At 41.8% G+C, this 14,426-nt stretch overlaps 1 protein-coding gene across 1 annotated transcript in view; it reads right to left on the bottom strand.

Annotated features, from left to right (window-relative positions):
• Positions 1–14,426, bottom strand: part of cog6 (component of oligomeric golgi complex 6) — a 55,710-nt gene that overhangs the window by 36,055 nt on the left and 5,229 nt on the right. Inside the window, exons 5-7 of the mRNA XM_080427929.1 lie at positions 866–977; positions 395–477; positions 95–165 (exon numbers count right to left, since the gene is read on the bottom strand). Coding sequence (XP_080284055.1) covers positions 95–165; positions 395–477; positions 866–977 — 266 coding nt within the window. The remainder of the gene's footprint in view (positions 1–94; positions 166–394; positions 478–865; positions 978–14,426) is intronic.

Genomic DNA, 14,426 nt, shown 5'->3' with positions numbered 1-14,426 from the left:
GTGTGTTTCAGTTTGATTACAGTGACACGGGGTCACAGTACAATCTGCTTCATCTCAGGCTCAGGCTTTGCTCCTGTCTGGGTGGTCTACTCACTCTGCGCCCAGCGGTAGAGCTGTTCATACGATGTCTCCTGTAACACAGCCATCTGCTCCATGATTTCCAGCCTGGAAGCAGCATGCAAACCACAGCATTACACCTGTCATCTCCACTGTAGGATCACAGCTAAGAGCTAATCTCTGAGCCAATGTTCCACTCGGTTAAAGTCAAAATGTGCATAAGCTATGAGCATTGGTCAAAAAAGCAAAGCTCATTGTTATGGCTTAATTATTGCTACTAGCTAACAATAACGTCTAATACTAGTGTAAGCCTAGCGTAGCATTCTGTTTCTCTCACCCTGCCGTTTGCTGGTTGGTCCGTAGAAGAATCTTGATGTCCTCGTGGATGTGTTTGACTCGGCTGAGAGCTTTGAAGAAATCCTGTGGAGCGGGACATACATTGCATGATGCAGCATGCTTCACTTTAAGCCCATTTAAGAGTTCTCAACCTGTTTTACACCTGCAAACCTGTGACAATAAAGTTGATTCTGAAGTATAAAATATGGCTAAAACCATTATAGTTCTTTCCAGATTTAAGAAGAACAAGAACTTAGTCTCCGTCAGCTGTCGACAAGCTCAAAACGCGTCGCTTTGCGCCACCATTCGAGCTTGTGGATCTGCTATTTTTGATACCTTTGTGTGACGCTGTAGTATGATCAAGTAGGGCATTCATTTACGGGGGGGGGGGAAAAACACCAAAAAATATAATATGAAGATAAGAGGTTTCTGCCCTACAGCAACGATTTCATAGTTGATCTATGTACCATACCTCGGTCACGGGTGCGTCCCGAGTCCTGCGTAGCGTGGCCATCTCCTCACTGGACAGCTGGAACTTAGCCAGGAAGGCCTGGGCCACCTGCGATCTGACCTCCAGGCGATGACTAGGGGCGAGGAGAAGAGGAGAAAATATGCTTGAGTCTGGAAGGCCTCAGACAAAGTCCCTCACACTGGTCTGTGGTTAAGGAAACGTCAAGTCACATTTTATTTATAGGGTCCGATTCATTCCATGTGCTTTGTGATGATTTATTTCAGGAGAGTGGGTGGTCCACTCCTCTTTGTGTCTTCACTTTTAAGGGTGCAACAGTTAATCGAACTAACCGATTTAATCGATCAAAATAATGGATCATTTAATAAAACAATCTATTATTTTGGGCATTATTATTATCATTATAGGCACAAAGTTTCAAAAAAAATAATCTAAATGAGTGACGTAATAGAATAACATAATTCTTAGTGAAAATCTCTAAGAAAATAATCGATAGTTGCAGCTCTAATAATGTCTGTGAAACGTTCTCTGTGCATGAAATGTAATGATTTACGTTCACCACTAGATGGCAGCGGTACCCATAAGCAAGTCACCCGACATTCATCATCTGGGAGGGGAGGAGAGGAAGTGGGAGGGAAGTGTAAATAAGATACTGGTTTGCAGACAGAACAAAACCAGCAGAAAGAAAAGAAGGCACTGAAAGAGAACCATATAATACAGGCGAGGTTAGTGTCCAGATCTTGACACTATCAATAACAAACACAGAGATCCCTATCGGTGTCCCTATTAACCCATTAAGACCGGGAACGCATCTGTGTGTCATTTTAAGATTTCTTTGGCTATTCAAAAATAGCAGATCTACAAGCTAAAAAATAGCTACAAGCTATGAGCTTGTAGCTATTTTTTTTTTATTGTGGAAAATGTGTGCAAATCTTTGAATATATATTTTTTAAAGAAAACATTTTTAACTCTGTTAGAACTTCTGGGGGTCCCTGGAACAAAATATTTTGAGATGGGGGTCCGCGGCCAAATACACATCATTTTTGAGAACCACTGATATTATAGCAACATACATTTTTTTCAAAAAACTGTTCAGAATAAATTAGTAGAATCCCCATAGAAGCAAAGATTTGAGTCACAAATGTTTGCTTTAAAACATATATATTCAAAGATTTGCAAAAAAAATCATTAAAAAAAAAAAAAAAAAGCAGATCTACAAGCTCATAGCGCGGCACCGAGTGCTATTTTTTAATAGCCCAAAGAAATCTAAAAATGACACACAGATGCGATTCCCGGTTTGAATGGGTTAATTTCTCCGCACACAATAGCGGCCATGGAAACCGTCCCAGACTAGCAGAGAACTTTGTCACGGGATAGGAGGAGGAACAACGGCCAGGCTCCGCTGTCTGTCTCTCCTCCTTTTCCCCCGTCTATCCTGCCCACCCCCTTCGTCTGCATTCCCTCTGCCTCCTCACGGTCCCCTGTGAAGGCAGCGCCAGATCGGTAAATCTTTGTTGTTTTCTTTGTGCATAAGAAGGAAACCTCACATTATCCGACCATCGACTAGTACCACATTGGGCCCAAACTGAATGGAGGACAAACAGGCAGTAAATCTGTTATAACCCGTTCAATCCGGGAACGCATCTGCGTGCGTCATTTCAGATTTGAGCTAAAACCATTATTTTATACTTTGGCCATTCAAAATTAGCAAATCTACAAGCTCGTAGTGCGGCACGACTCGAGCTTGTAGATCTGCTATTTTTGAAAAATTATAAAAAACATTTGTAACTCAAATCTTTGCTTCTGGGGGTCCCCGGAACAAAATATATTACAGATGTTCGCTTAAAAAAAATATGTATTCAAAGATTTGGACAACTTTTCAAGATTCTTTTTTAAATAGCAAAAGCTTGTGGCGTGGCACCGAGCTTGTAGATCTGGTATTTTTGAATAGCCAAAGAAATCTAAAATGACACAGATGCGTTCCCGGATTGAATGGGTTAACACAGTGCTTCGCTTGGCGGGACCCCTTGAGAATTAGTCGCCTCGTATATAAAAAGCAGATCTGTGGATAAACACTAAAAAAAAAAAATTTAGGTCTACTCTCAGTTCACCCTGTGACATTGTGTCTAGACTCTACATGATTGTGATATTATATATCTTTTTCTTTTCTTTTTTTTGTCCAGGACCCTGCGGGGATGTTTCCAGCAATTCTGGGCCCCATAATAATGCGAGGGGCCCACGTACTGCCCTCTGGCCCCGTGTGAATGAATCATTATCACTTTTCACCGCTTTACGACAGGACAGGACCCTGTCAGAACATATCAATACCCCCTTTCTTTCTTTCCCATTTGCACTTTTGCTAATGGGATGGAATTACCCAGAGCTCAGGTAGAGCTGAGATTATGAAAAAATAAAAACTCACAATACTAGGTGTGAAACATATTGGGGGATTTATATTCTTGGCTTTTTGATAGTGTGCACAAGACATTTGCTTTGCGAAACGAGCCGTGGACACTAAGACAAACACACACACACAGAGACCCTCTTATTGACGGCTCGGGCTTGCCCCCTAGGCGCCAAGCCGTAAAAACTGCAAGAAGTACTAGAGCAACCCCCCCCCCCCTACACACACACACACACACACACACACACACAAATTCTCTGAGAAATGTTCCAACCATCAGATAAGGGAGGAGTGGAAAAACTGCGGTAGCGTTTACAAGTAGGAGTTCTAAAAGCCATAAGAGAGGAGGCAGAACGGAAGAAGGGTTTTCTTTTTTAGATTTGAGGGAGAGCTGAACCGGAACACAGGAGAGAGGATCTGATTTCCCCATGTCAATATTTGTATCAGAGCCAGGCAGCTCGGAGAGATAACAAGTCTCCTCTCCCGTCTCCCACTAGACCAGTGATTCTAACTCTTTTTAATTTCAAGGACCCCCGGGCGGTTTGGTATGCATTCAAGCTCTAAAAGAGCACTTACAGGCAGTGGTGGAAAAAGTACTCCAATTTTTTTACAAGTATCAACACTGCAATGTAGAAATACTCCGGAATTCAACATTTACTTGAGTAAAAGTACAAAAGTATTGGCTTCAAAATGTACTTCAAGTGCCAAAAGTAAAAGTAGCTCGTTATGCAGAATGTCCCAAGTTTTAAAAAAAAAATCAGATCTACAAGCTCGCGACGCATTGTGAGCTTGTAGATCTGCTATTTTCAAATGGCCTAAATGTGTATAGGGCTTAAGTGGTTACTGTATGTTTTGTAATAATAATCAAAATCTACAAAGTAACTAGTAACTCAAGTTTTCAAATAATTGTAGTGGAGTAACAATTACAATATATTTGCCTCTGAGATGTAGTGGAGTAGAAGTACAAGTACTGAAAATTGGAAATACTCCAGTAAAGTAAAAAATACCTAAAAACTATACTTAAGTACAGTACTTGAGCCAGAAATCCCCCCCTCCCCCCGCCCCGAACTGTTTACTGTACATATTTTCCTTTTTGATTGCTATTCGTTTATATGATGTTTTTACATAGTATTGCATAACTGTTTGTCATTAAATGTTTGGATGAATTGATTACACATGGACCCCAATGGAAACCCATGGTGCTTTCTTGGGTTTAATCCTTTTAGCAGACCTTGTATAGAACTGTACTTTCTGTGCTATATTTTTGTGTTGTTTTGTACTGTTAATAAAGTATTCAATCAATCAAACAGACAGACAAATGAAATTGATGTATATATGTATGCCTTCTGTGCATGGCCACGAACCCCCATTTGGTAATTTTATTTATGCCTGGGTGGGACCCCAATCTACACTGTAAGACTCTCAGTGTTAATTTAACTACGACCCGTAAGCTTCCATTTGTATTCTCTCAGAGTTACAGACCCGTAACGGTCCATTTGGTTTCTAACTATCAATCAATCATGTACTGTAGGTGGGGAACCGGTGGAACACTCTTCCAAGGACCCCTGGGGGGGGGGGGGGGGGTCCGCGACCCCACGTTGAGAACCATTGCGCAAGAATAACAGTGACAGACCTGTTCCTCCTTCGGGGTGTAAATCATCCCGACAGGCCGCACACGCCTGCACAAAAAGTGCGGGGAGGGAAAATAAAGGGGCGTACGGGGAGTTTTGGGGCGGTCTAGGAGTGGGACGTCTTTTTCCAGAACTGTCCGGGCATGATAAACTCCCGTCAAGGGTGCAATTACCGAATACCAGAATGAGCTAAGCGCACATCTGAAAATAGGCCCGTGTCAAACTTTGACAGCCAAGCATGCCAAATATTCTGTGGCTGCTGTGTGCAAGCGGACGTGAAAAGCACTTGATGCTCAATTTCAGTTAGCGGGGCAGAGGAAATATCGTGACATGTAAAGGTTAGTTACATAATGTTTTAAAGAACAGGGCGTGTTTGCATGTGCTTATAGGCCCTAGCAGCTAGGGTGACAAAGCAAGCAGCGTCCTCCATGTATTAATGAATGCACCACAGTGAACTCCCCAACGGACTTACCCACTAGTCAAACAAACTGGTATTGGGGTGCAACAGTTGAAACAAAGTTCTTTTTGGGTGAAGTGTCCCTTTAAAAAGGTAGGGTAAGTGATTTTCTTTGGTTAAAATAAGTGTTAAATAGCTCTATATTTTGATAGTACTCATTGCTATAGAGTGTTTGTTCCGTAACAGGAGTGTCCATGTCTCTCGAGAGACTCCTGTTACTGAATTAACACTCTATTGCAATATAGCGATTACTATCAGAATACAGTGTTTTAACCTTTTAACAAAAAACGTTTTGTTTTAACCAAAAAAATATCACGTACCCTACCTTTAATCAAACAAAATTCTATATAATTGTATTAAAGTGTCAAATCACAACGTTGTCTCAAGACACTTAACATGTAGAGCAGAGACCCGACAGTCCCACCCTGGATTGTAAATGGATTTAATGATAATCGATTTGATAGAATAATAGATTTTGGGGGAAATAGAATTTATTTATTTTTCAAATATTTTCTAACTTTTCCAAAAACACGTAAAATAGCAGATCTACAAGCACACAATGAATTTTCAGTATTGTTAAACGATGAAATATAAAGTCAGGATTACTGTAAGTGGTTACTCAGGCTAATCGATTTTAGTCGATTATAAATAATCAATTAAAATGTTTTCATGTTGATTCCTTGATATATGAAAAAAGGAACTGATAGAATAACTTACTTAGTTACCGGTAGTTAGTTACTTAATAATACTTAGTTGAAGCCCTATTCCAGAGCAGTCAAACAAACTGGTATTCAATTCAATTCAATCTTTATGGACTCATATTCCAGATAAAATACACAACCTATATAACATTTCTGAACAAAAGCTAAATAATGAATAAAAACACACATCAACGTCCCACAAATAGCTGTGCCAATGCCAATGTCTTCACATCGGTGAGTGGTAGCATGTGGCACTGAACCTAATGTCTGTGAAAACCTGAATGGATGAGGCACATCCATAAGTTTTAGTTCCTTAAAATAGTAATATAATAATAATATTCTATCAATTTAAGCTACTTTACGTCTCTGCAAGCTTTCTTTTTTTATAACCACAAGTTTACAGAATAAAGTTGTGTACAATAGGCAAAACACTAAAAGATTTGAAGCTACAGTATATATTGTAATGTCATCATGAAAAGCATTGTCAAAGATAAACCATCGGTTGTCTGCAAAATTGTAACACAGATTCAGGCCAATAGGAGATTTCTTATTCAGGCATTAGCGGTTTTGTCAAGTCAGACATTTCTGGTCTGAACTACTAGGCTTGAAGAAGCAGAGCGTCAAAAAGTTAGTCCTTTGCAGTGGTGGAAAGTAACTAAGTACATGTACTCAAGTACTCTACTTAAGTACAATTCTGAGGTATTTTTACTTTACTGGAGTATTTCCAATTTCCAATACTTTTACTTCTACTCCACTACATCTCAGAGGCAAATATTGTACTTTACTCCACTACAATTATTTGAAAACTTTAGTTACTAGTTACTTTGCAGATATAAATTATTATATCATACTACGTACATTAACCACTTTAGCCCAATTTTACACCTAGGCTATTTGAAAATAGCCGATCTACAAGCTCACAACGTGTCGCATCGCGGCGCGTTGTGAGCTTGTAGATCGGCTATTTTCAAACATTTTAGTACTTTTACTTTTGGTACTTTAAATATATTTTGATGCCAATACGTTTGTACTTTCACTCAAGTAACATTTTGAACACAGGCCTTTTACTTGTAACAGAGTATTGTGGTATCGCTACTTTTACTTAAGTAATATATCCGAGTACTTCTTCCACCACTGGTCCATTCGTCTATTTGTTTGTTTGCACCTTTTCAAAGGACCGAAGTGAATCGAGTGCCCCGGTATCTTCTCTGTGTTCAGTCATTAAAAAGTGGCCCACAGAACTGTTTTTATTATTGGTTTGACTTTCTCATCACTTCCTTGCTGCTTGTATATTGGATACCGAAAACAAACAAAATATTCCCACAGGGACTAATAAAGTTTTATGTCATATCTTAAAAGTTTAATGAACTTCTATAAAAAGGAAGACCTCGCCCCTGCAGTATCTCCAAAGCGGTCGAGACAGACGCTTACTCAAGTTACTTCCTCCACACTTTGTTCCTTCCGGAGTCTCATCAACTTAATATTATATCCATCTACTGTTTGCAGATAACAGACGGGCAACATAAGAAAGAACAAGCGCTCTTTGTGGGCCGGCGAACCAAATGGGCCTAACCTTTCATAGCTTGAAAGCTGTGCGGGTCGATTATCCATAAAAATCCATTAGGGGCCATTTCAAAGGCACGCGAGGAAATTTGGCTTTCATAAAGCGCTTTGGTTAGACATGCGCCAGTGATCATGGAGCGCAGTCGTTGCTGATCACATCAGACAGACAAAGAAGTATTCACAGTCATGGCCTCATTAACAGCCAGTTGAGCCTTAATGAGACTCAAGTGTCATTTTACACAAATCGTCAACCATGATCCGATGCCCCGCCATCATTCATCCATTCAGGGGGCTTTTTGGCGCTCTTGAACTTTAGAACAGAGGAGTCATACTCGTAACACTTTATTTTCTTCTTTTTTTTTGCTTTCGGGAGGTAGTGTATACTTGTGTAGCAGTATACAATACTGTAAAGCTGGTCAAACAAATCTGCAATCTTGTTTTCAGAACTTAACCAACGTTATTCTGCGATCATAGAGTGATTATCACCAAGCGAGCAACATCAGCACTTCATACAAATGATCTTACTGCAAAATGGTACTATTCTGTAGCACATCTTATCCATGTTTGCACATCAGATCAGGGATTGTATTCATTCCTTATCCCCTATTTATTTAGCAAATACAGAGTAATACCTGCTATTGTACACACATTGTACAGGTGCAGCTGTGCCACTCTGCAACAGCTGAGCTACAGTGCCTGCTACATGTACCTTCAACACAGTATACCTCCGATGTGATCGCTATCGTCAACAGAAACATCTGTCTCTGCCGTGTCTGAACATGCTAGGCACGATAAGACGACAACGTGACACACGGACCGCACGGCAAGGGGGACAGGTGTGAAGTGTCACGTTACATCCTGCAACAATAGACCCCACTTATTAAAAAGCGCTCCCGCTGACAGCTCTTTTCACCGGGGGGGGGGGGGGGGGCGGCCCGGACGCATCCCCAAAAACAAAAGAGCCGTGGACAAACACCAGGACAAATCCCTTGTTTCCTTTCCATTTCATTAGAGCGCATTGCCAGAAAAGACAGCACAAGCACCTTGGGACAGGCCTGCTCCGCTAGATAAACACACACCCTAGAACCCGCATCCGATCAGAGCTCTGGAAATCTCTATAGCACATCCGCTCCCTCTCTTCTCTTTGCACTCTGCCTGCCCATACAAGCACATTAACCCATTAAGACCGGGAACGCATCTGTGTCATTTTAGATTTGGCTCTTCAAAAACTAAACTAAAACGATTTTTCAAAAATAGCAGATCTACAAGCTCATAGCGCAGCACTCGGTGCCGCGCTATTTTTGAAAAATCGTGTGCAAATATTTGAATATATATATTTTTAAAGGGAACATTTGTAACTCAAATCTTTGCTTCTGGGGGTCCCTGGAACAACATATTTTGAGTGGTAGTAGTAAGTAATTTTGGGGGTCCCCATTTGTAGAATCCCCAGAAGCAAAGATTTGAGTTACAAAAGTTCTCTTTAAAAATATATATTCAAAGATTCGCACACATTTTTAAAAAAAATAGCAGATCTACAAGCTCATAGCGCGAGTGCCACGCTATGAGCTTGCAGATCTGCTATTGTTTAATAGCCAAAGTATAAGATAATGGTTAAAGTGGTTAAAATCGAAAATGACAGATGCTTTCCCGTTCTTAATGGGTTAATGTGAGCTCATGCGGCAACTGTCTGAGTTAGTGTCAACGGGAGAGGAATTGTGCTTGTGTTTCAGGAAAAGCATGGAGTGTGAGTGTGACCTGAAATGGGCCCTAGAGGCAATGCTGAGTGGCGCGGTGTGACGGCTGACTGGTGGCGGGGGGGGGCGGAGGGATGATGAGGACAGCTTGAGGACAACCACAGCAGCCCTCTCCCTAGACAGCTCTATACTGAGACAAAATTGGTAAGACAAGGTCAAACCCCTGCATGCGCACGCCGGTCCCCATCTGGCCCAGGGTCGTCGCGGCTCGGCGGATGAAAAATGTCACGCTGACGGACGGCGGGCTCTCGAATAGGGACACGGCTATGTCGGGGCTTAAGAAACGGAGGACGCAGACCCAGAAGAGCTCTCGTTGTAAATCTGTCATACAAGCACAACATCAACATCCAGCGGGGCACAGTAGCAATACACAGAGCAGTGGTTCTCAAAGTGGGGTCCGGGGACCCCCAGGGGTCACTTGGGGGGTACCAGGGGGTCCCCAGCAAAATGAGTTTTAACCACTTTAACCATAATGTATACTTTGGCTATTAAAAAATAGCAGATATACAAGCTCACCGAGCTATGAGCTTGTAGATCTACTATTTTTGAAAAATCCCTGGCACAAAATATTTTTGAGATGGGGGGTCCGCAGCCAAATACATATCATTTTCGGGGTCCTTCATATGAAAAAGTTTGAGAACCACTGACAAGAGTACGCTCGCTGTTACCTGGCAGGAATCTTAGGTCTGTTGACTGTCCTTAGCTTTATAAATTAGCCACATGAACCCTACTGTCCATATTCTGGGGGCGAACATTCGGCGACAATGGCAGATCTACAAGTTCACAACGTGTCACATTGCAACGCGTTGTGAGCTCGTAGATCAGCTGTTTTCGCCAAAGAGATTTGATGTAGGGCCTAATATAGCGCCCATTCATAAAGCGCTTTAGTTGACCCCCGTCAATGAAGTATATAGGGGTTTTAAGGACCCGTCTCTATTCTTCCTTTCTTCAACCTGCGTGCTTCTCTCTGGAGGTCACCTTCTTGTGTCGGGGGGGGGGATTCTCAGTGTGTGCCAATGGAGCATGGAATTGCTAATACGCCGCAGTTGTCAGCAGTGTCATTTGCCAGAAATCTACCAGCTCTTCTTGCCTCCTCCCTCCTCACTTCACGAGGACACACCGAGGACTGGCGTGCCACAAAGTCTAGAAGAATTTGACACCAAACCCACCCCACTCAACTAGTAGTGAACATTTTTGTCATGTCAGCGTCGAGACACACACACCCTAGAGCCATGTGGATTTTTATTTTACAAAGGCGAGTGGGCGCTACACATCCCACATCCCTTTGTGTTTTCTACATTGAGAGAGGCTGAGAGAGAGAGACGGTGTAGAATAAGAGTCAGGAGGGAACGCGCGTTTGGCTGGATCTGATCCTACAGTACCTGTAGGCAAGCAAGGAGTTCAGAACAATGGTCTTAACCCATTCAATCCGGGAACACGTCTGTGTCATTTTTAGATTTCTTTGGGTTTGGCTATTCAAAAATAGCAGATCTACAAGCTCATAGCGCAGCACGCGCTATGAGCTTGTAGATCTGCTATTTTTGAAAAATCTTGAAAATGTGCGCAAATCTTTGAAAGTATATGTTTTTAAAGTGGACCTTTGTAACTCAAATCTTTGCTTCTGGGGGTCCCTGGAACAAAACATTTTTGAGATGGGGGTCCGTGGCCAAATACATTTTTTTTTTCTAAATCATAACAGAATATTGCTATATCAGTGGTGCTCCAACTTTTCCATGTCAAGGACCCCCAAAATTATATGTATTTTGGCTGCGGACCCCCATCTAAAATGTGTTGTTCCAGACTTCCAGGGACCCCCAGAAGCACAGATCGGAGTTAATTTTTTTTGCTTTAAAACACACACACACATATATATATACATACATACATACATATATACATATATATATATATATATATATATATATATATATATATATATATATATATATATATATATTTAAAGATTTGCAAACATTTTCCACGAAAAAAAAAAAAGGCAAATAAATCTTAAAATGACACAGATCACAGGTCTTAATGGATTAAGTAAGATGCATGAAGGACCATTGTAGTGCATAGTACTGGATGTAGGTAAGCATAGGATTTGCACATCTCAGGACTTTTTATATGTGGGAGGCTGGGAGCAATACATTCACACCCAAATGACACCCACTGGCTCCCTCTTTAGTTGAAATTGCCTTGCTTCAGTGAAGCAGCACAGCACAAGCGTGCACTACTTAGAAATGGATCTCAAGGCCAAAACTAGAGGGATGGGAAAAGAGTATGGTACGATAGATATAAGCTTCCACGGGCTGCCTGCCTGGTGGCTAAACTAGTTAGTGCACTGACCGCATACGAATTTGAATCCGACTCACGTCTTCTCTTGCATGTTTCCCCTCTCTCCGCCCTACACTCGCCTTTTATCTAAATAAAGCTCTGTATTTAAAACTTAAATACATACATACATATATACTCTATATAAGCTGACTGCTGCCCTGCTTAAGCAAATGAGCTATTTCAAGAGAAACATGTATCATCCTCATGAATGATTTAACGCTTCATATCAAAAAATGAGACTTCCGAGCCAGCTACTGTATGTGCGCTCCGCCTCAAATCTTTTGAGAAAACAGCTTTTCTTGCATATTTCTTATGCAAGACTTGCAATAAGCTACGGGTAAAAGAAAAGTGACATGTCAAAGTAATAAGTAAACCATAACTGAGATTATTACTGCATAAATTATAACTGTTACAGAGAACGGGTGGTCCTTACAGTGGTGTCTTCATAGCCTGGCATGGCCAGACTAAGACCATTTAGTTTTTAGCTCTGGCAGATTGGTCTGGTTTCCAGGCTAGTGTCTTTATGCCACTCTATGATACTGGTTCTCAACGTGGGGTCAGAGGTCCTTGAGGTGGTTCCAAGGGGTCCCCAGCTAAATGGTTGATGGATAGGAACCAAATGGACCATTATGGGTCTGTAACTCAGAGAAGACACAAATGGAATCAAATAGACCCTTATGGCAGTGGTTCTCAAAAAGAATTGCCTCTTTCTTAAATGATTTGACCCAATTTGGCCAATGTTTGACCAGTTTTTATAGTTGATTACCTTTGATGCAGTAATGGTATTTTTTCAGCTTTTGAGGTATTAAAAGGCTTAAATTGTCACTTCACTGTCAGCTGTTCCCACTTGAGAACCACTGCCTCATGGATCCATCATTTGGTTCACCCATCTCTTGACGCGACCCAATAGCAGCCACATGGTTAGGGTGCATCCCACATAGGCTCTAATATGCCTGAGAGCGAGTCTCTGTTTTGTTTTGTTTTATGTTTATCCCACGATTTTGTAACCCCTATTTTTTACACCCAGTGCCAATTGTCTATGTAATCCTGGGCACTACCTTCCCTCTGTCAACCTAGGGAGGCCAGGGCCGAGCTCATGCCTCCTTCAATGCATGAGAGCCAACTGACCTTCTTGTCACCTGACAGGGGAGAGTTTCCCTGGTTGGAAGGAACACGTTATTCCAACCAGTTCCCTTCCCCTCCATCAGGCGCCCCGGCTGGCCAGGGGGAGGCAGTATAGTGACCAGGATTACTGCATGTTTTTGTGAGGGTACCTACCCTAGGGAACACAGGGAGAACATGAAAACTCCACACAGAGAGGCCCTTTTGCCAACCCCACCTAGGGTATGGGCACTGATGACGCGGAGGAGAGGACACGCCCCCAGTGCCCACAGCGTCCCCCTGCGGGAATCGAACCCAGGATCTTCTAGCTGTGAGGCGACAGCGCTACCGACTGCGCCACCGTGCCCCCGAGCGGTTCGATTCCCGGGCGGATCAGACCATTTGCTGCATGTCTCTCCCCTACTCTCTCCCCCACCTCTCCTGTCTCTCTACACAGTGAGTAATCGACATAAAGCAGAGAAACACCACCCACGCTCACCCATCTCAACACCATAACATATAGAATGGATTAGTACATTTGTACACTCTTAGAATGAATGAACACTCAGGATTTTACTATGAAGTTGAGTCGTGACATATGCCAGACTTTGAAGCCGGTTTACATCATCATCTTACAGCATCAAGGAGGCGCAATGCAAGGAAGCGAAATGGCTCCAGACAAACTTTCAACTGCAATCTGCCTTCTACCAGGAGTCGTTCATAAGTTAAGAAGGACAATAACTTAGTTACGTTCGTCAATAACTGACCTCATTGACCTTGAACACCATATATTAAAGCATAGATCTTAGATATTGAGTTACAAATCATAAAGATGATGATGATGATTGCACTGAGTCATTGTGGCCAGTGACATACAGTAATGCAATACACACATACTGTACTATACACGAGTGATGTTTAAAGTGATCCTTGGGGGAGTTCCAGAGGGTTCCCAGCAAAATGAGTTCAACCACTTTAACGCTATATACATCGGCCATTTGAAAATAGTCGATATAGATCTCTAAATCGGCTATTAAAAATACATTTTAAAAAAGTGAATATTTTAACAACACAATTGTATGGGGGTTCCTGGCACAAAATATTTTCAGATGGTGGTCTGCGGCCAAATACTAACCTGGTTCCAGACAAATCTGCCATTGCAAAAAAAGAATTGCCCTTGGCAGATTAGGTCTGGCCCCTCTCAATAGAGATTTTATTTCTCTCCATACGAAGTTGTGAGGGACCAATCAGAGCCCAGTATGCAAATATGGGGCGGGTTTATCGCCAGAGGCGTTTTTTTTATTTGCCCCTCGGAAATGCAGGTTCCACACAGAGATTCCAGACTAATATCTACGCAGTGATATTAGTCTGGCCATGCCAGGCTAGCCAAATACATCCTTGACATGAAAACATTTGATCACCACTGCCATACACAAATACACACAATTACAGCTTACAGGCAACTATAATACAGCTCTAATATTTAGAGAGAGGTTTCTAACCAGGGTCACAGAGAATATAATATAGCAGTTGTGTTTTTTTGGCAGTTTTGATAGACTACGCACCTAAGATACACTATCAAATATGCTTTAAATCCAAATGTATGCTTAAAAATGCAC

The sequence above is a fragment of the Gymnoscopelus braueri genome (genome assembly GCF_963280865.1).
Source record: "Gymnoscopelus braueri genome assembly, chromosome: 5".
Taxonomy (NCBI): domain Eukaryota; kingdom Metazoa; phylum Chordata; class Actinopteri; order Myctophiformes; family Myctophidae; genus Gymnoscopelus; species Gymnoscopelus braueri.
The sequence above is the reverse complement of the archived record's forward strand: the minus strand, read 5'-3'. Positions and strand labels throughout refer to the sequence as shown.